General features: G+C 39.0%; 1 protein-coding gene across 2 annotated transcripts in view; it reads left to right on the top strand.

Moving 5' to 3' along the window:
* The window catches only part of msrab (methionine sulfoxide reductase Ab), a gene marked incomplete at its 5' end in the record, with an annotated part of 30,399 nt that overhangs the window by 3,361 nt on the left and 6,252 nt on the right, over positions 1–20,786 (top strand). For both annotated transcript variants that reach the window (XR_013819416.1, XM_079853492.1), the window contains 4 exons: positions 4,178–4,246; positions 5,358–5,477; positions 8,133–8,237; positions 19,196–19,302. Coding sequence is in view for 1 of the 2 variants with exons in the window: in XM_079853492.1 (XP_079709618.1) it covers positions 4,178–4,246; positions 5,358–5,477; positions 8,133–8,237; positions 19,196–19,302 (401 nt within the window). The remainder of the gene's footprint in view (positions 1–4,177; positions 4,247–5,357; positions 5,478–8,132; positions 8,238–19,195; positions 19,303–20,786) is intronic.

Genomic DNA, 20,786 nt, shown 5'->3' with positions numbered 1-20,786 from the left:
TATTTCACCTTACTAGTTGCGTTTATAATAGGATTTAAGTGGGGTTACGAATAGTGAAATCTTTTCCAATTGTTTGAAAACCTACAGTACATGCCATTGATTCTTTTGTGACTTTGAGTTTTCTGAATTTTGCAACTAAAATCAAACAATGTTTGCGTCATGTCTTGTATGTTAGTAACATTTGAGCGACTGCAAAGACTAAGGTGCCTCAAAGTAAACATGGAGTCCTAGATCCAACACCAGTGATATGCATCCAACCAATCACAATTCATCCATATGCCAATGTTACAGAGGACAAGTATTCCTTTCAAAAGCGTCGGCGGCACCGTTGACAACAGAAACGTGCTGTAATAGTCCAGATGAACATTAGGTCCTTGGGTCACGAGAAAGTTGTTGTGTGGAGGGATTGTGAAGGGTCATTCCAATGCCATGATGATGGATGGGCAGACTTTGCAGGAAAAACATGCAATACCCTGAGAAATAGTGTTGCGATTCTGCGCGATTTCTGATATTTGACAAGGCTATTGCTATTTCTTCTGTTTGCCGGAACACAATTCACCCCAAATTAGGTCCGTTCTAATAAAAGTTTTGGAGAAGAAAGGTCCTTTTTCCAATCTTGCCGCTCCAATAAAAAAGTCCTCTTCTGATTCTTTTGTCAGCCTCACCCGCCTTCCTTTGCCTCACTTTCTTTTTTCCTCTTTTTCCCCTTTTGTTTTCGCTGTCCTTTTTTCGGCAGAGCGGTTGGTAAGGTGTTGTGGTGTTGGCGAAGGCGTCTTTTGGCACAGTCACGGGGCACTGTTAAAGGAGGCAGACTGGCACCTCCTGGAGCCATGCCAGAGCTCCTCGGGAGAAATACCCACTGCTGTGGTTGGTGTGTGAGTGTGTGAGAGAGAGATAGATAGAACAGGGAGAGAGAGAGAGAAAGGCATTATGGGAAGGTGAAGGGAGGAGGTTGGAGAATGGTAGAGAGAGAAAACACTAGGTTTGCGGTGCCAGAGCTTTTGTGGATGTTGGTTATGTTGGCGTGTTCTTGGCTAGGTTCACTTCATTCCAGTTTGTTTGTTACGTTATTTTTTTTCTTCACTGGATTGAGCGGCTATGTGTTCATCTGCTGCCAAAAGGAACGAAGGAATGAAAGACAAAAAACGTGTAGCTCCTTATTTCCGCTGCTCTAATCTGTTGCGCATCCCTCGCTTTTATTCCTCTGCCCATTCCTGTCTTCATCACTCACTCTGAAATTCATTTATCTTCCAATTCTCACCTTTTTTTATTTGGAAAATGTGTTTTTTTTTCTTCTTTTCTTTTCAGATCCTCCCTCGCAGAAATTAGAAATGGCATAATTGTACACTTGGCTGGCAGGTCAGTGCCAGGTGGTCTGTTCGAACATAGTGAGATTTGGCAAATGTGACTGTAGAGGTGTGTGATGCACAAGTCCTCACTTTGACAAGAAGAAAAGAAAGCTATGCTTGTCAAGGTGACAAAACAAGCAGCTCTTTTTATCTTGATTTGGTAGCATGGCTTTTGCCTGCCTGTCTTTGTCTCTCAGTTGTTTGCTTGTCATCTCATTTCCTTGTATGCTAAACAGCGTTCTTTGTTGTTAAATATGCTCAGTGTGCAAAACAGGTTAAAGTTTCGTAAAAGAAACCAAACACACTTTGTGCTTTAATTCTGGCCTGCATGTCCTGTGGATGCAGTGCCGATGGATAATAGAATTCAGTATCAACTTGTCATCTAACAACTGGCTAGTTTATATGGGTTTATTTTATTTGTTATTATATTTTTAGTGGCAATGGTTTAATTAGCATGCCCCCCCCCCCCCCCCCCCCAAAAAAAAAAACAGTTTCCCTCCCTGCAGCCAATTTTATTGGTTAAAAGGGATAGTTCACCCAAAATCTAAATTTCTGTCATCATTTACTCACCTTCAAATTGTTCTAAACCTGTATTAGTTTATTTCTTCTGTTGAACACAAAATAAGATATTTTGAAGAATGCTGGTTACCAAACAGTTGACGGAAGCCATTGACTGCCATAGTATTTTTTTCCCATACTATGGAAGTCAATGGCTACCATCAACTGTGAGTAAATGATGACAGAATTTTCATTTTTGGGTGAACTATCTATGTAAGATTAGGGTGTAGGATGGGTATGGTTAGGGGTTAGTTGTTAGCGTAGTGTTGGAAATCAGCACTGTGATTGACATGACCAGTGATATTTAGAATCAGCTGTGGAGTAGAGTTTGCGTTGAACTGGTTTGGGAAAAAGATCACACTGTTTAATTAGCATTCTGAGCTTAAGCTGTTATCTGCACGGGAAAAGTGAGGGTTTTGCTACTTTAAAGTCCCTTTAAAGCACTGGTGTAACAGACAGCAATATGTCTTTGGCTATTGCGTCACGTCTTACAGCGTGTTTTATTACTTGAGCATCTCGTCAAAAGTGTTTTTAAGACACCATGGCCCTGTTTCCACCTGATATTAAGATGTGTTTTCAGCGATCCACTGTCTTACTTGGATTACGTATAGTAAGAATATTAGTCCCATGTTATGTGGATTATATACGATCAGGAAAGGAAGCGAATAAAACGGAAAAGGAAGCTGCAATTTTAAATGCAATCCATGCGTTTTAGCACAAAGCAGCGAAGTTTGAATTGCTTGGTGGGCTATCTTACACAACACATCCCACAATGATTACGTATTAGTTCAGTAGGCTAAGGGTAGTCTTTTGTTCAAAAGAGAACTAGCTCAAAACGTTTTAGACCCCGTTTACACTTGTCATCCACTTGTAATCGGATCAACGAAAATACATATAACCAGGCGTAAACAGGGCCTGTGTCAAAGTTAAAAACTTTTTTTTTAAATGAAAAAGTCTGTTACATTCCATCGCACTACATCTAGCTGTTTTTGAATGCAAAAACCTATAAATAAATAGCCTGATTGTGCTCAGAAAACGTCAATTAATTGTTTCAATGTTTAATTGTTTAAAAATGTAATTGTTCAGGGCTTCCTATTAGTTGACTAGTCATTCAGACAACCCACCTACCGGTACTAGTAGATTTTTAGAATATATAGGTTTGTACCTCTAAAGATTCTCGATTTTTACATTTTCTGAACAAAATGTGAGATGTTATTGTCCTTGCAAAATGTCATTGCTAGCTGGTTGCTTACTGCCCTAAATCAAAGGTACCCACCCCTAAGTCTATTATGTTCTGGTTTCCAGAAATAGCTTGGGTTCCTTCTTCAATGCACATCTATAAGGGTTTGTCTTAGAAGTCTTAGAAAAGTAATAGCACACCTCTCCTTACCAAGCCACAAAATTTGAGGCATCATTCATGTCTGCAGCCAAAGTTTAATACTTAGAGTTAGAGATTCAGAGGCTAACTTTCATACCGAGCTTTTGCAATCAGTAATGGACAGATTTTCAGTATTCAGGTCATTATCATATAGTCTAAACTTTAGGAAGATTAAAGGGGTAATGGGGTGCATGTTGCCCTAAATGCACTATTGTGAGTGTTTGTTTGTGGGGCCATGACACATCTCTTCATCCATATGCTAATATTAGTGCGCTGTGTGTAAACCACTATCCTTTGCTGCCTGGAGATTTAGGTGGTAAATCACTTCAGTCTTCTTAGCTCTAATCCTCCCCACATCTGTGCCCCTTTTCTCTTCCTCTTTACTGCTCTAATTCCAGTATGGCACAGTTGGCCTCATCCATCCAACTCAGGAAACATTTTGTTTGTCCATCCTCTTTTTTTCTCCCTGTGGCCTAATCCACTGCAGGTCGTTCTGTAGGGCTTTCAGAGAGCTGGTGTTGTCTCCTTCCAATGCGTTCACGTCACTCATGGTTTGTGACCTTCTCTGGATGGTTTAGAGGTGTGTGTGTGTGTGTGTGTGTGTGTGTGTGTGTGTGTGTGTGTGTGTGTGTGTGTGTGTGTGTGTGTGTGTGTGTGTGTGTGTTGGGTGGGGGAGGTACAGCAGTGTAATCGGCTAAGTGTCTCCCACTGCAGAAACAGCAGCACTGATTCAGCTTAGCCTGAGCAGACCAGGCAAATCTGCAATAATCCTCACCACAGAAACCAGTCTGACAGTCCCACCATCTGGAACAGCGCCACCTTGTGCACACGTACACCCCATTGATAACACAACATTTATATTGCTGTGTTTCTCTCGCCTGTGTTTCTGCAGTAAAGCACACCGCCATTGGGAACCCCACAGTGGAACCATTTCCTGACAGCATGGAGATGATCATGTTTGGTGAGTTTGGAGAAGATCATATTCCAGACATCCTTGGGTGCAATTAATACATTGCTTCTTAAAGTACCACTTGTGTCAGAGTGGTGGCTCATGGGAAACCTGGGTTTGAGTCTAGGCTGGGTCATGTTCCTATCTAATTTCTCCCCCTCTCTCCTCTTGATTTCCTGAGCCAATAAAAATGTGGCTAAGAGCCAGTTTAATGAACAGAATCAATTGATACAGAACTGTAGTTCTGTTCCAAGACCTAGTAAGCTGCCTACATAGACAGCATCTAAGACAGCATTCTAATTGAAATGGAACCGTATACACTACTGTTCAAAAGGAAATTACAATTTAAAACAACTGTTTTCTATTTTAATATAAAATGTAAATTAAATTTAATAAAATGTAATTTATTACAGTGATGGCTAAGCTAACTAAGTCTTCAGTATCATATGATCCTTCAGAAATCATTGTAATATGCTGATTTGGTGCTCAAGAAATATTTCTTATTATTATCAGTTAAAAACAGTTGCTGTTTAATATTTTTGTGGAAAACGGTGATACATTTTTTCAGAATTATTTGATAAAAAGAAAGTTAATTAAAAGAACAGCATTTATTTGAAATGGAAATGTTTTGTAATATTTTAAGTGTCTTTGCTGTCACATCTGATCAATTTAATGCATTCTTGCTAAATAAAAGTATTATTTTATTCTTTCAAAATCTTTTTGAACTGTAGTGTAAGTGCTGTACATAGGCCATACCTTTCTCACCGGTCACACACATGAGTTATTGCTTTTCACACGAAGCATCTAAAGCTTGCAGTTGATTCCAGTTGAGATTGATGTTAGCATGGGACTATGATAAAAGGTTATACTCTAATAAGCACAAAAATAAAATTAGATAAAAAATTATATGAAAATAATATTTTAAAAAAATAATAAAATGCCATTTTGAGGTTTTATCTATCATTTTTGGGAGGTATCAACAGTGGCTGAATTGTACTTTTGTTTGATGTCAAACATCTGTAGTTAGGAAGGCTTTGTAGTGGAACCAAAAAGACAATTTTGTCTCTTTTTAAGTCAATCCTATAATTATTTGCCATTCAATGTCTGTCCCATTTCTGTTCAGGTATGGGATGTTTTTGGGGAGCAGAGAGGCGCTTCTGGAGGATTCCTGGTGTGTTTTCTACACAAGTGGGCTATGCTGGGGGCTTCACACCTAACCCCACCTACCATGAGGTGTGTTCAGGTGAGTCTAACTGTTCGTTCCCCTTCCATATCAAAGAGGTTTCCGAACCATAAGGCCATCAGCAGCTTCATTGTACCCAAATTAATGCTTTGCTGCAGCCTTCACCAAAACATTCCCTTCATCTGCAGTGAACTACCCAGAGTGCACTGCTCTCTCCCAGATCCGCAGCCCTTCCCCCTTCCTCTGTATGACCTACTTGTAGCCAGACAGTTCAGAAGAGATGAAATGGAGGGAGGGATGCAGCTGTGATGTTGCAGTTTCTCAACTGGTCCCAGTGAGAAGGTTCTGACTGCAGCTCTGCAGAGGGTTGGCTTCACACACACATTCTCTTTTAAGTGTGTAGTCTGGAGAAGACCTGCAGATGTCAGAACTGTGTTGGGTGTTTGGGTTAATATGTAGACAGGCTTTGTTATTTGTAAGAGTAGCAAACGCATATGCAGATACAGTTTTGCACAGTAAGTGCATGGTGTTTGAGTACCAGTCAAAAGTTCGGATTCATTTGACAGAATGGTTCTCATGATCTTAAAAACATTTTAAAGGTTTATACTTAAAAGCTTGAAATTATGGTTTTATTATTATTTATTATTTTATGAAATTATAAATTATCATTGTGCCTTTTTTGTGTGCCTAAAATTGTTCTTGAATTTGTTTACAAAACCATTTTAGAAGTTTAAGATTTTGTGAGATCTGCTTTAGTACAGTTTATCAGCATCCCATGATTCACCTCATGAAGTTCATTGGTATCATAAAATTCAATCAAATACACTTACTGTACCATACTAAGTCAGTAAATGTTTAAAATGTTTTTAAAGAAGTCTCTTGTGTTCACCAAGACTGCATTTATTTTATCAAAAATAGTAATATTGAAATATGGAAGCCATGATCATTTTTTTCAGGATTCTACTTTATTTGAAATATAAATATTTGTATACATTTCTTTACTGTCTCTTATGCTCAGTTTAAAGGGATAGTTCACCCAAAAATAAAAATTATCCCATGATTTACTCACCCTCAAGCCATCCTAGGTGTATATGACATTCTTCTTTCAGATGAATACAATCGGAGTTATATAAAAAAATGTCCTGGCTCTTCCAAGCTCTATAATGGCAGTGAATGGCCATTTATGTGTTGAAGTCCATCAAAGTGCATCCATCCATGATAAAAGTGCTCCACACGGCCCTGAGGGGTTAATAAAGGCCTTCTGAACCGAAGCATGACATAATGACAAACGCGGAAGCGCAGACGATAGAGCAAAACAAAACACCAGTAACAAATTAAAAGTCTAAAATGAGAATTTTTAAAGAGAAATGTCGGAGGAGCTTGAGTTTGTTTGCCCAGGCCTGTTTGGTTGAACCGCGAGAGGCATCAAAGCTACATCTACATCCTACGTCATACATCGTCAAGTGTTACTCTTTTAGCATAAGTCGACTTGCGTAGGCCGTCTGCTGGAAGCTAGTTATTTTAGTCAATAATGTTTTAAATATGGATATTTTTCTTACACGAACACATCACTTTGCTTCAGAAGGTCTTTATTAACCCCCCAGAGCCATGTGGAGCACTTTTATCATGGATGGATGCACTTTGATGGACTTTAAAACATAAACGGCCATTCACTGCCATTATAAAGATTGGAAGAGCCAGGACATTTTCTTATATAACTCAGATTGTATTCGTCTGAAAGAAGAATGTCATATACACTTAGGATGGCTTGAGGATATGTAAATCATGGGCTGATTTTCATTTTTGGGTGAACTATCCCTTTAATGCATCATTGCTAAATATTATTTTTTAAATGTCTTAATGTCTTTGTGAGAGATGAATGGATTTGTTTTTTTGTGTATATTTGTTCAGTGGTTGTGTAATGTAGCTGAATATAATTGTCTATATTTTTTAGCCTTTTAATGATATTCGATATGTCATTATTAATATACTTTTTTATTTTGTGAATTAAATGAGCACACAGAAGAATATTTAATCATTTCATTTTAAAGGTGACATATTATGCCCCTTTTCACAAGATGTAATATAAATCTATGGTGTCCCCAGAATGTGTCAGTGAAAATTTAGCAAAAAATGTTCTCATTTATTATAGCTTTTCATATTTGCCCCTTTTTGGGTGTGAGCAAATCAAATAGTGTTCTGTGCTTGTCTGTGCAGCCAACGACAGAACAGTTTGCGTGCTTTGCTCGAGCTTTTGCCATTGTGTTAGAACTGCTTACACTGTTGTCGCTTGCGAATTATGCGAAAACCATATGGTGGCGCCGTGGGTGGAAACTTGCAGATTAAGGGGTGGTAATATTATAATAAGATCCCCTTCCTACGTCAGAAGGGGAGTGAAATCTGATTGGCTTATTTTTTGACATAGTTGCAGAGAAAGGCTTACTAAAACAAAGTTACTGGGTTGTCACTTTTCACGTTTTCTGGGTTGGTAGATGCACCGGGGACCCGATTATAGCACTTAAACATGGAAAAAGTTCGATTTTCAGGGTATGTCCCCTTTAAATGTTCTGTAAAAAAAACTTAATAGACAATAAAAGAGTCATTAAAATACTTAACATCCTTTTCTATAGCCATAATTTAATATAGACTGCAAAATCACTCAACAATTACGCAGTTCTATTTGTGCGTTACTTCTTTTTCCTTCCATATCTTTAGGTCTAACGGGGCACACAGAAGTAGTGCGAGTGGTCTTCTCTCCTAAAGATGTCAGCTTAGAGAAACTTCTCAAAGTCTTCTGGGAGAGCCATGACCCCACTCAAGGTAAACAAACACACCTATTCCCTCACATCTACAAACATTCACTCACACAGATGTCCATAGAAAGACCCCTGGGTGTGAGATGCAGTGGTCCAAAAGCAAACGGCCTCATGAGGTTAAAACATGGCTGCATCTGTCTGTTCACACTGCCCTGTGCATTTGTGTGTGCTGGATGGTCAGGATGATCTTGCGGGAATTGGAACAGCCTCAGACTGGCTATGTTAATGTGTCTGAGACCAATTCAGCCATGAGAGGAAAAGAGACATCGTGCATGTGTGCATTAGTGCAAGCGTCACCTATTCCTCCAATCCACTGGAAACAGACCCAATCCTGAACACACAGCTGATATTTGCCGTCTGTGTTGTCCTTCAGGTCTTCGTTTGAGAATAAATCAGCCTTGCTGTCTGCTTGAAATCCAGCGCTAAAGATGAGACCCCAAAACCCCAATATATATATATATCTGATCCCAAACAGACACATAAATAGATTTAAAGTTCATCCATCTATCTATCTATCTATCTATCTATCCATCTATCCATCTATCTATCTGTCTATCTATCTATCTATCTATCTATCTATCTATCTATCTATCTATCTATCTATCTATCTATCTATCTATCTATCTATCTATCTATCTATCTATCTGTCTGTCTGTCTGATGTAACAGTGGGGCTGCAGTATGAAGCTGTTGTTTGGCTCTCTGTGTTCAGTCACCCTAAAACAGAGAGAGAAGAGAGGAAGAGACACTCCTCTGAAACATTCATAAAGCCTGACCCTGAGGACCTGAAGCGCACACACATAACTCTTCGGCTCTCCTTCATCACTCCACTGTGGGACTACAGTCTCTGCTTGAATAGTTTATATGACGTCTGTGGTTCGTTCAGTCAGACCCTGTAATAACTTTTCTTGTTTGTATTTTTTCTTCATGGAAGGAACACAAATTCCATTTGGAGATCAGTAATGCATGCCTATATATCTGCCAGTTGAAGACACGCCCCTAAAATTCAGAGTGTGGTTTTAAGGACCATGGAGTGATTTTCTACTCTTTCATATGTCAAATCATCAGTTTGAGCTGACATGATTACCCTGTGTGTTCGGTTCTTTGCCAGCTCTCTAATTCACATCATGTTCTGAACTTTAAAAAGTCACTTGGAACACCGTCACCCTGTCAGCCAGAACGCCCCAGAAAGTAGAGCGTAGAAAATTACTCCTAGAAGCCAGGGTTAGTTGTCAGAAATGGCCTTCAAATGTGATTAAACATCTACCTTGCTCTGTTTTCCTTTACCTATGAGAATACAAGGGATGTGCAGCAGATACATATTTTCAAAATCGATTAGTCTGTGGGTTGTCGAACAATTAAATGATTAGCTGGTCTTAAAGGGATAGTCCACCAAAAATGTAAATCTTTAATCATATACTCATCCTCATATTGTTTCAAACCTGTATAACTTTCTTGTGCAGAACACAAAATAATATATTTATAAGAACATTGAATAAGAATATTTATAATATCCCAACAACATTGGATCCTATTGACTTTGTCCACACTTTAATTGTCTGGAAGAAAAAAAAATTCATACAGAAATGTATCAGATTTGGATGACAGACTTCTCATTTTTGGTTGCACTGTCGCTTTATGGATGTCTCTTGTATAATTAGACTGGCTTAGGAAGATGTCTACCCAACCCAATCTGATGTGTTTCTTAGGGGGTGTTTGCATAAGATCCATTCTTGCATTAGAAAACAGGTAGACAGAGTGCAACAGAATAAAACGCTGAGAAGAGGTCTCAAGGTGCGTTTTTTTATTTATTTATTTTTTTTTTAAAGCTGAACTGTTTTAACTTGACACTTTGGGCCCTATTTTAACGATCTGAAACGCAAGTGTCAAGCGCAAAGCGCAAGTAACTTTATGGGCGGGTCTTGGGCGCTGTTGCTATTTTCCTGGCGGGATAAATGACTCTTGCGCCCGGCGCAAATCTAAAAGGGGTTGGTCTGAAGTAGCTTCATTATTCATAGGTGTGGTTTGGGCGTAACATGAAATAAACCAATCAGAGAGTCATCTCACATTCCCTTTAAGAGCAGACGCGCTTTTTCCATAGCGGATTGCTATTGTAACGGCGGATTTGCCAGGCGCGCGCCAGGAGCGGTTCACAGCCGAGGAGAGCAACGCTCTTGTCACAGCCGTAAAAGAGAGAGAAGTTACATTGAAATGGAGAAACCCACCCAAATTAACTTCGGTTAAACAGGCGTATGATAATTTGAGTAAATGTGTAAGCTAGATGTATGCTTTTATAATAAATTGTCTATCTATCTATCTATCTATCTATCTATCTATCCTATCTATCTATTGTAATAATGTATGATTTGCAAAAATGAAAACTGCTGCTTCTGTGTAGATGAGAGAATCAAAGTGCGCGTTGTGCACACGCTACATTGATTATGACCAAGCATGCGCCCTTAAAATAGCATATGAATAACATGCGCAACGCGCTACTGACTTTAAACTGTTTTATCCTGGTTAGTGGCGCAATTGTTTTCTAAACCTGCAAAATAGCATGACGGAACGTTTGCGCCAGAACACGCCTCCTCTTTGCGCTGAATCGCCCCCGGGAGCGCAAGTGTATTTTTAACCGACGTGCGTCTGTGGAGGGAAAAGTCTGCTTTGCGCGGGTGCAAAATAGGAATGATACATGCGTCGGTGTACAAAGTCAATTGCGCTGGGTGCAAGATAGGGCCCCTTGTCTTAAAAAGGTGTTGTATACATAGAGATACATAGCATTTTAGAAAAGAAGTGTAGACCGAAAAAGAGAACTTCCAGCCTTTTATTCCATTTCCAAAAAACAATTAAAATAACCAAATTCTATCATTCTATCACTTGTACACCAAGGAATATACATGACTTGCATAGTCATTTGTGATTACAGGTTTTATAAAAAAAAATTTTTACTAATGAATAGCAATTTCTACCCAATAAAATCTTTACAGCTTGACATAAGTACAAAATGTATATTCATTATAAAAATGAACCATTACTTTTTAGAATTTTATACATTTTCAGGATTTTTTTTTTCAATGAAATTCCCTCATATATCCCAAGTGATCCCTGGCCCCTTGGTTGAGAATCTAGATGGACTAGTCGACCATCGTGACCCGTCGGTAATGAACACACATATTCACAGTCATGTGAGAACATGCTTGTATGAAACGTTACTCACCTGGATTGACATTTAAATGTGCACTTTGCAAATATGAGCATCTTCTAAAGCCGAACTTGTCGCTGTGTCCCGTTTGGCATTTTTAGGCCGTGTTTCACGACCCTGCAGGAGTTTGGGTAGGGAAGCAGGATGAAGAGCATGACCCATGTGCGTGACAGAAGCGTCAGATTGTGTTTTTTGGCGCAGGCCGCTGCACTGCAATTGGCTGTCGAGAATCGGGAACGTCTCTGTAGGCTGTTCATCCATGCATGCTTAACGCACACTCCATTTGTCCGTACCCGAACGCTCACATCAAATCAACTGTGCACGTGTGTGTGTGTGTGTTCGTCATTGCTCTGAATCACGGGTAGACATCTATGTATAGTGTGAAACTGCAAATGTGTGAGGTTTCATAGGATACATACATGCACGATTGTTCCCGTTGTGCACGGAGACCTGTGTATTCAGCTGCTGTCTCACAGTTCAAAGGGTTCTGCTTTCAGCAGCATGATTTGGAATCGTCCAATCACGGCTGGGATAGCAACATCTACAGCCAATCAAACACTCCCAGCACGCTCCTCTTCGTACCCCCGTCTTATACCCAGCAACACTTGCTCTGGCAGAGTCTTTAGGTCATGGTATTGAAAACGTGTGGTGGCTTCCTTAAACCCTACGCTCATTTTCTAAAAATATAGGCTGTATTTCATGCCGTCATGCTACATCTCTGGCTGTGCTGACAAAGATAGTACAGGAAGCCGAGGGTGGGGAGAGGCGAGTCGGGATAATTGGGTTCCTGGATGGATTTGACGAACAGGAAATGACTGAAGCCAGTGTAACAATTCTATCGCCTGTGGCAAACCATAGAACGGAGAAGTGCAGTACGAACACACACATGAGAGAAACGCGCACACGCACGCTTGATCGCCTCAGCAGTTTGTTACTTCCTTGTTTAAGAAAGACACCCCCCTCCCTCACTCCCCCCCCCATTCCCAGCGGACCCCAGGGCTCTCAGTCTGTCTACAGGATAACAACATCTTATCTTCTCTCTTCTCCTCTCCTCTCCTCCCCCATCCCCAGCTCCTTCTCTCCTCCATCTTTCGCTCCCCCTCACCATCATCCCATCAGCATTTCCGCAGTGACTCCTCATTCTTACCCTCCGCTTTTATCTCTTAGTCACTTTCTTCGTTCCGCCATCCCGCGCTCCCTCGTTCCGCTAACAGTGAAAGGCAAGAGGGCGGGTTTCTCTGCTTCTTTGTCCTCGTTTCTCTGTCTTACCACTTTCATCTTTTATCGTGTCATGTTTTTTTTCTTGATTTGCAGTATTTATGTGGCTGCTGCGTCAGAGAGATGCGTTAATGCACGCTTCAAGGGGTAAAGACAAGATGGCTGACGCAGGCGCTCAAATGTAAAGGCTGAGCTACAATCTTTCAGGCCTGTAAACGTTAAATCTTATTTTACACCTGCCTTCAGTGTGTAACCTGTGATTGACACGTTTGCTATGTATATTGAACCTTGAAGAGCAAAACATCAATACACAAGCTAATTATGTGCTGAAACTGTTTGGATCTACATAATCCCTCAGCAACACTCTTTGATTTGTCGTTGAAAACGAAGGTTATTGGGTTCACGAACACCATTTTGTGCACAAGCCACCAAATGGGACAAAAAGAAAAGACCCCCCCCCCCTCTTCTTTTTGGGGTTCAGTCTGCAACGGGCACGTGCCTCTCGGGGGGTGACCTCGACCCCTGCCTCTCCCCGACGAGGGGGGCTCATTACAGTTTGTCAATCAACTATAGGGGGGAGGGGCTGACAGAGGTCATTTATGGAGAGTAGACGAGAAACGGTTGAAGAGATGCTTCTTCTGTTGGATGGAAAAAAAAGGCTAGAATTTGCTGGAAGAAAACATTGTTTTCTTTAAATAAAGTAACTGAGCTTATTTTTCAGGCATATTGGACCGATTTGGATGTTTTTTTTGTTTTTTGAAGGTGCTTGCAGTAAAAATCTATTTGTTACAAATAAATGCCTTTTACAAATAAAAACTTTTTATTCATCAAAAAGCACCAAATCAGCATATTGTGATATTTGAAGGATCATGTGACAGTGACTGAAGACTGGAGTATTGACTGCTGAACATTCAGCTTTGTCAGTACAGGAATTATTAAAAATGTATACATATTAATTGAAAACAGTTATTTAAAATTTTTATGTTTCATAATTTGGCTGGTGCTCCACTCACGGTTCATGTGCGTTGAGAGGAGAGATTCTGTATATTATTGCTTTTTTTTTTTTTTTTTTTTCAAATGAAGGCAGCCTTAGAGAACATAAGACTTTTTTAAAATACATTAAATACATTTTTCTGAAATGCGGGTTATTACAGGCTATTTTCCTTTAAAATTATGGCAAAAGGAATGTGTAGGGAGAGAGAAAAGGATTGAAATCAGAATATGACAGCCTAGATTCAAACCTGCATCTCTGTGAGCACAATGGCTCTCAGTGTCATGAGCATGTGCACTACCCACTGTGCCATGGCCTCCACACTTCAGTTTGGGTTTTAATTTTTCATCATTAGGCCTTGAATACCAACAGCAACAATTTTTGTTTGCCACAGAGTATTTTACAGTTATGGATCTAGTGTTTAATTTATAGATTATTTTTTTCTGGAAGAAAAATGAGAGCAAGAGAGCATTACTTGTGGTGTATAATTGATACAAAAAAATGTTTTTCATCAGTCAAATACTAGCGGCTACATGTTAAAAATAACAAACACACATGTATTAACAAACCATATTACATTTACTACATATTTTAAACATGTATTTTTATTCGCAAAGGGAATTTGTGTGTGTGTGTGTGAGAGAACAAGGTTGTGTGTGTGTTACATAAGAGGTGTAAAAATAGACCCGGCTCTGCACCATTCCTCTTAGTTGGCTGCTCTCGCACGCACACTGCTTCACCGTACCCACAGGGCACACACAACAGTGCTCTGAACAACCCCTCACACACATACACACTCACATATAAGCCTGCATCATACACGCTCAAATGCACAAACATACTCTCCCCAAAACCCTGCTAAAGCATCACACGTGCACCTTCACAAACACATATGGACATTCTCCATCAGCTTAGAAAACAAACACACAATAGCCAAACTGTTTGTGTGTCTTCTTGTTGGCTTACATTTGAGCCTCCTCAGTGGTTAGAATAAGTTGTTTTATCCGTAGACACTGAGAGGCACTTCGGTCGCGAAAAGCGTAAAGCAATAAACCCATCCGACTGAGATTCTGAGCCATCAATATGACTCATGATTGACATTTTATATGACAGTGAAAATTTTGCTTTTGAAAGACGTGAAGATATCTCTGGAGTCATTCCACGGGCTTTATAATCCAGCTACACTGCTGATGTTCACCATATCAATATAAACCTCAAAATAAAAAATCTGTGATTATTTACTCACCTTCTTGTTGTTTCAAACCACCATGTTATTTTTTTCCACGCAACAAAATTCACCATAAAAGTGATCTATGTAATTTGTGTTCTTCTGATTATGGATAAATGGCCAATTTCAAAATTCTGTACTGCTTTGAAAAGTTAAATCAGTTGTTTTAAATCAGTCGCTACAAGTGAATTTGGACATCACAGCATTATAATGCACAGTATGAAAAGTTTTTTTTGTTTTGAGATTTGCTGAAGAATATATTTAACTGCATTATTAAATTACACTGTGTTATAAAGTAATATAATTAATTATCATCAACCAGTACTGAAATTAAAAAATCTTGAAAAAATTAAATCATAAAAAAATAGAGGCTGATAATTTATTTGGTATTTAAGGATTATATTTTGATTATACTTAAAGCTATTGGCCGTGACCTAAAATTAACTGTCATTTTATGGAAAAGATCTATGTGAAGATTCTTTTTAAAATTATAGTTTATGATAAGAGTTGATGGGAATGATATCATTTTTGGGGTGAACAAAATTCTGTCATAATTTTCTTTCCCTCATGTTCCAAACATGTATGACATTTTTCTTTGGAACACAAAATAATATATTTTTAAGATATAAATACAGTCGATTTTATTCAACCCCCATTGCAAATTAGGTTTATTGGCAAAATTGACAGACTTTCAGCTATTTGCAATGAACTAATCAAACAAAAGTAATTGAAATAGCTCAACACAACAAATGTGTTAATGGGTTTCCCTAAATTCAACTGAAAATGCAACTTTTAATGACTTCTGCAGTCTCAAAATTATTCAACCCCCTGAATAGAATCCCTCACAACAGCACAAATCTGAAAAACGTGTTGTCTCAAGCACACCTAATGCAAATAATCAAGGGCTTCATTAGTTGCACAAGGTGTTCTTGAGCTAGAACACATAAAATATCTGAACTGGGTTTGTTGAGTGTCACAATTGACTGCATGTTAGAAATATGGCTAAGTCAAAAGAATGGTTAAAAAATTTAAGAGAAGATGATATCGCCCTTCACAAACAAGGAACAGGATACAAAAAGATAGCGAATGCACAAATTGTTCCTAGAGACACAGTTTGAAACATAGTTTCCAAGTTCAAAGTTTAAGGAATAGTGGTTACCTGGACGGGCAGAAAAAAGGAAGCTATCAACGGCCACGGCCAGATTCTGAGAAGGCAGGTTCAGAAAAACCCTTGGGTGACTGCAAAAAACCTGAAGCAAGACTTGGTTGCAACAGACACTGAGGTTTCAGCTGCACAGTAAGACGCTTACTAAACGCATGCCAGAACTCAGAGACGTACACCACCACTGACCCAAAAGCACAAGAAAAATTGGCTCCAATTTGCTCAAAATCATATAAATACGCCACAGACGTTTTGGGATTCTGTTCTGTGGTGCGATGAAACAAAACTGGAACTTTTCGGCCCTATGCATTAGCGTTATGTCTGGAGGAAGAAGAATGAAGCATATGCTAAAATAAACACTCTGTATACAGTTAAGCATGGTTGTGCTTGTGCTGCTCTGGGGCTGCTTTGCATCCTCTGTCACTGGAAACCTGCAGCGTGTGGAAGGCAAGATGGATTCATTTAAGTATCAGGAAATCCTAGAAGAAAATCATCATGCCGTCAGTGAGGAAGCTGAAGCTTGGGCGTCATTGGACCTTCCAACAGGACCCAATACCTCAAATTCCACCAAGGCTCGGTTGCAGAAGTAGTCCTGGAAGATTCTACTGTGGCCATCAATGTCACCTGACTTGAACCCCATAGAAAATCTCTGGTGGGATTTGAAGGCGGTTGCAACACGCAAAACCAAGAATTTTTTTGAATTGGAGGCCATTGCTCATGAGGAATGGGCTAAGATTCCTCAGAAACGCTACCAAAAGCTGGTGTCTGGTTATACCTGTCGTTTACATCAGGTCATAACTGCAAAATGGTGTTCTACTAAGTACTAAAGATGCTTGCCATGAAGGGGTTGAATAGTTTTGAGACTGCAGAAGTCATTAAAAGTTGCTTTTTCAGTTGAATTTGGGGAAACGACTTGAAACATTTGTTGTGTTGAGCTATTTCAATAATTTTTATTTGATTTGTTCATTGCAAACAGCTGAAAGTTTGTCAATTTTGCCAATAATCCTGATTTGCAATGGGGGTTGAATCATTTTATATATGTATGTATGTATGTATATATATATAGTTAACCAAACAGGTTTGGTAACCATTGACATCTGTTGTGTGGAACAACATGAGGGTGAATAAACAATGACACATCTGTGTTTCTTACTTGTAACTTGTGAACTAATGTCCTCAAGTCCTTTTCATCTTTTCCTTTTCATCCACCCTTCCAAATCTTTTCTTTTTTTTCCCCTCCTTCCTCGTCATCCCACCAGGAGAAGCCACATAAGTGCTGATATTTGAAATGTCTGGATTGGTCAAAGCATCCTTAGAGGATTGGTCTCTGTCAGGATGATGGTGTGTGTGTGTGTGTGTGTGTGTGTGTGTGTGTGTGTGTGTGTGTGTGTGTGTGTGTGTGTGTGTGTGTGTGTGTGTGTGTGTGTGTGTGTGTGTGTGTGTGTGTGTGTGTGTGTGTGTGTGTGTGTGTGTGTGCGTGCGCGTGTGTGTGTGTGTGTGTGCGCGTGTGTGTGTGTGCGCGTGCTTTCACGTGCATGTACAGCTTATTCACTCACTAGCACACATAGTAAATCTTTCCTTTCTTCCCTCCTTCTAAATCAAAGGGTGAAGCTTCTTGACCTCTGCATTAACAGAAATAGTTTTCCTGCGGGAGAGCCGTGTTATGGGGAGAGAGAGACTGCGTGTGACATTTATGGAGTCAGCTTCTGCCCAGCTCTCCGCTCTCACCCTGTTTGTGCGCTGACAACACATTTGCAGCGGTCTCCACTCACGGTTCATGTGCGGTGTGTGTGTGTGTTGAGAGGAGAGATTCTGTATATTATTCAGCTTGAACAGGGAGGATCATCAATAATAACTAAGCGCTGTGATGGAGGCTGTAAAAAGAAGTGCTCCACTGTCTCGGGTGGAGTACATTGAGTGCTTGCTGTTTCCTTTTTGTTTTTAACTCTTGTTTTACTCATGTGAGAAGAGAGAGATTTTTAAAAATGGTTTTGATATACAGTGGCCCTAAAAAGTATGTGGGCACTTAAACTTCACTTAAAAATGTCTGAATGCCATTTCATTAAATAACAAAATTTCCGGTTTCCACTAAAATACTGCAATAGAGCTGTTTTCAACATTGATAATAATAATGTTTCTTGAGCAACAAATCAGCTTATTCGAATAATTTCTGAGGGATCATGTGACACTGAAGACAGTAGTAATGACACTGATAGTTTTGATCACAGGAATAAATTACATTTTAAAATATATCATCATAGAACACAGCTATTGTAAATTGTAATAATATTTCCCAATATTATTACTTGTATTGTGTTTTTGAAAAAGCTAAATGCAGCATTTGTGAGGATAAGAGACTTCTTTCAAAAACATTATAAAATCTTACCAACCCCAGACTTTTGAACAGTATGGAATACTATTCAAAATGCAGACTAAAGGTATGTGGTCTCTGGTTGTCAAACGTTAGTGTGTTAATTCTGTGTGCACCTATGTTAACTTGTGGGGAACTGACTTTGTAGATCCACTAGATGTTTAAAAGACATTGCAAAAATGTCTCAGAAAAATCAGATTGTAAATGTTTGATTTAATATTGTGGTCTGTGCAGTGGTATTCAGACATTTGTAAGTGTTAAGTGTGCAAATACTTTTTTCTAGAAACATTTTCTATAATTTGGCTGTGTGATGTGTTTGGCGGCTGTGATGACACACGGGCCTCAGGGTCACAAGGAAGGTCAGTGACTGTCACTTTGGCTTTGTAGGATCAGCCAATCAGAACGCAGTGTTTTGGCCTTTGAAGAGAGAGAGAGCTACAGAAGGCACCACACGGTAGAGAGCGCACAGCAAGATGGCCGACATCCAGTTCTACGGAAAGATGGATGAGAGACAGTATATTCACTGTGGAGGTTAAATGACAGGAATGTACTGAAACACAAATAGCTTTCCATATATTAACAAGGGACAAATGATTCCAAGACTGCTATATTTAAAAAAAAAATAACTTTTTCTTTCAGTAACATCACAGTAGAATCGAATGTTGCTTGCTAATGTTAGAAACATCATAAAAATATTGACATATCCACTGTGTCTGACATGATTCTGCAAATTCTTGAGGTGTGAGATTTCAAATGGGTCTAAAGCATGTATATGTGTGTGTATTTTTTAGGAATGGCACAGGGGAATGACCATGGCACACAGTACCGTTCTGCCATCTACACCTACAGCCCAGAACAGCAAGAGCTGGCCATGATGAGCAAGCATATGTACCAGGAGGTGCAGTATCTCCAAACACACACACACTTTACATTGAATTCTGTTGCTTTTATAATGAGTTAATGGTATCTAATAACCTGTAACACTAGCCCCTTCAAACCATTCATTAAGATTCTATGATTATTAAGATATTACTTAGCTAAAATAAGGACATATCATAGACTTTTATTGTTTTTATATAAAGTTGAATATAATTGCTGTACAAAAAGCCCTACAAGATAACTTTTTTGCATTTTTATATTTTTTTTATTTCATAATTATTTTTACATTTGAGAATGTCCCCAAAGGGAGATTTTTTTTTTATCAGATTTTGCTAACTTTAGGGGACAGTTTTGTACATACAGTGCTCATTTATGTTTTAATTATGTATTAGAGGGGGCATTCATGAGCAATTAAGTACATTATCGATCAAAACATTGGCCAGTAAGATTTATTTTTCTATTTATGAATACTTAATTTTTGTATCAAGTAAGGATGGATTAAATTGTTCAGAAGTGACAGTAAAGACATTTGTATTGTTACAAATTATCTATATTTCGAATAAATGCAATGCAGTTCTTTTGAATCCTGAAAAAAAAAGTGTCATGATTTCCACAAAAAAATTAAGCAGCATACCTGTTTTCAACATTGATAATAAGAAATGTATCTCGAGCAGCAAATCAGCACATTTAAATGATTTCTGAAGGATCATGTGACACTGAAGACTGGAGTAATGATGCTGAAATTCAGCTTTGCCATCACAGGAATGAATAATATTTTAAAATATATTTATATATATATATATATATATATATATATATATATATATATATATATATATATATATATATATATATATATATATATTAATATTAATATTTCACAAAAAAAAATGTATTGTAGTTTTACTGTATTTTTGATCAAATAAATGCAGCCTTGGTGAGAAATGTAAAAATAAATAAAACGACCAACCCCAAACAGTAATTTACATTTAATGCATTATTAAATTTAATGTGAAAATATAACCACAGATTTAGCCGGTGATTTGCTTTTTCTTTCCCATCACATCTCCAGAAGCGCTTCTGTCCTCTCTTTTCGATTCTTTGCCTCTCTCAAACTGTCCACTGTCAAACACTGACCGCCCACACCTGTCAGAAAGATGCGTTTGTGAATGCTCATGAACGCTGCTCATCTGATTGTCTGGACTGTTAGCCCTGTCGAACTAGCGTGATGATGCTTTGTTTAGTGAGATGCAGGAGCTTGGGTAAACATCACCGTGGTACGCTTTTCTCCTCATGTCATCTGTCTTGCTTCTAGGGCTCAGATGTGATTTGGGTGAGAGGGGAATGAGGCGGTGGCAGGGAGGTTGGGTGACCCCTCTTGGCCTTGGCCTTGTGCGCATCAGGGGTGAAAGGTCAGGCTTGCGGGAGGCAGCTGTGTTTAAAGGGACGCAATTAGATTAGGGGACGAAACGGACATGCTGTTGATGGCCCTAGTGACCCCAC

Source organism: Squalius cephalus, assembly GCF_949319135.1.
Source record: "Squalius cephalus genome assembly, chromosome: 20".
Taxonomy (NCBI): Eukaryota; Metazoa; Chordata; class Actinopteri; order Cypriniformes; family Leuciscidae; genus Squalius; species Squalius cephalus.
The sequence above is the reverse complement of the archived record's forward strand: the minus strand, read 5'-3'. Positions and strand labels throughout refer to the sequence as shown.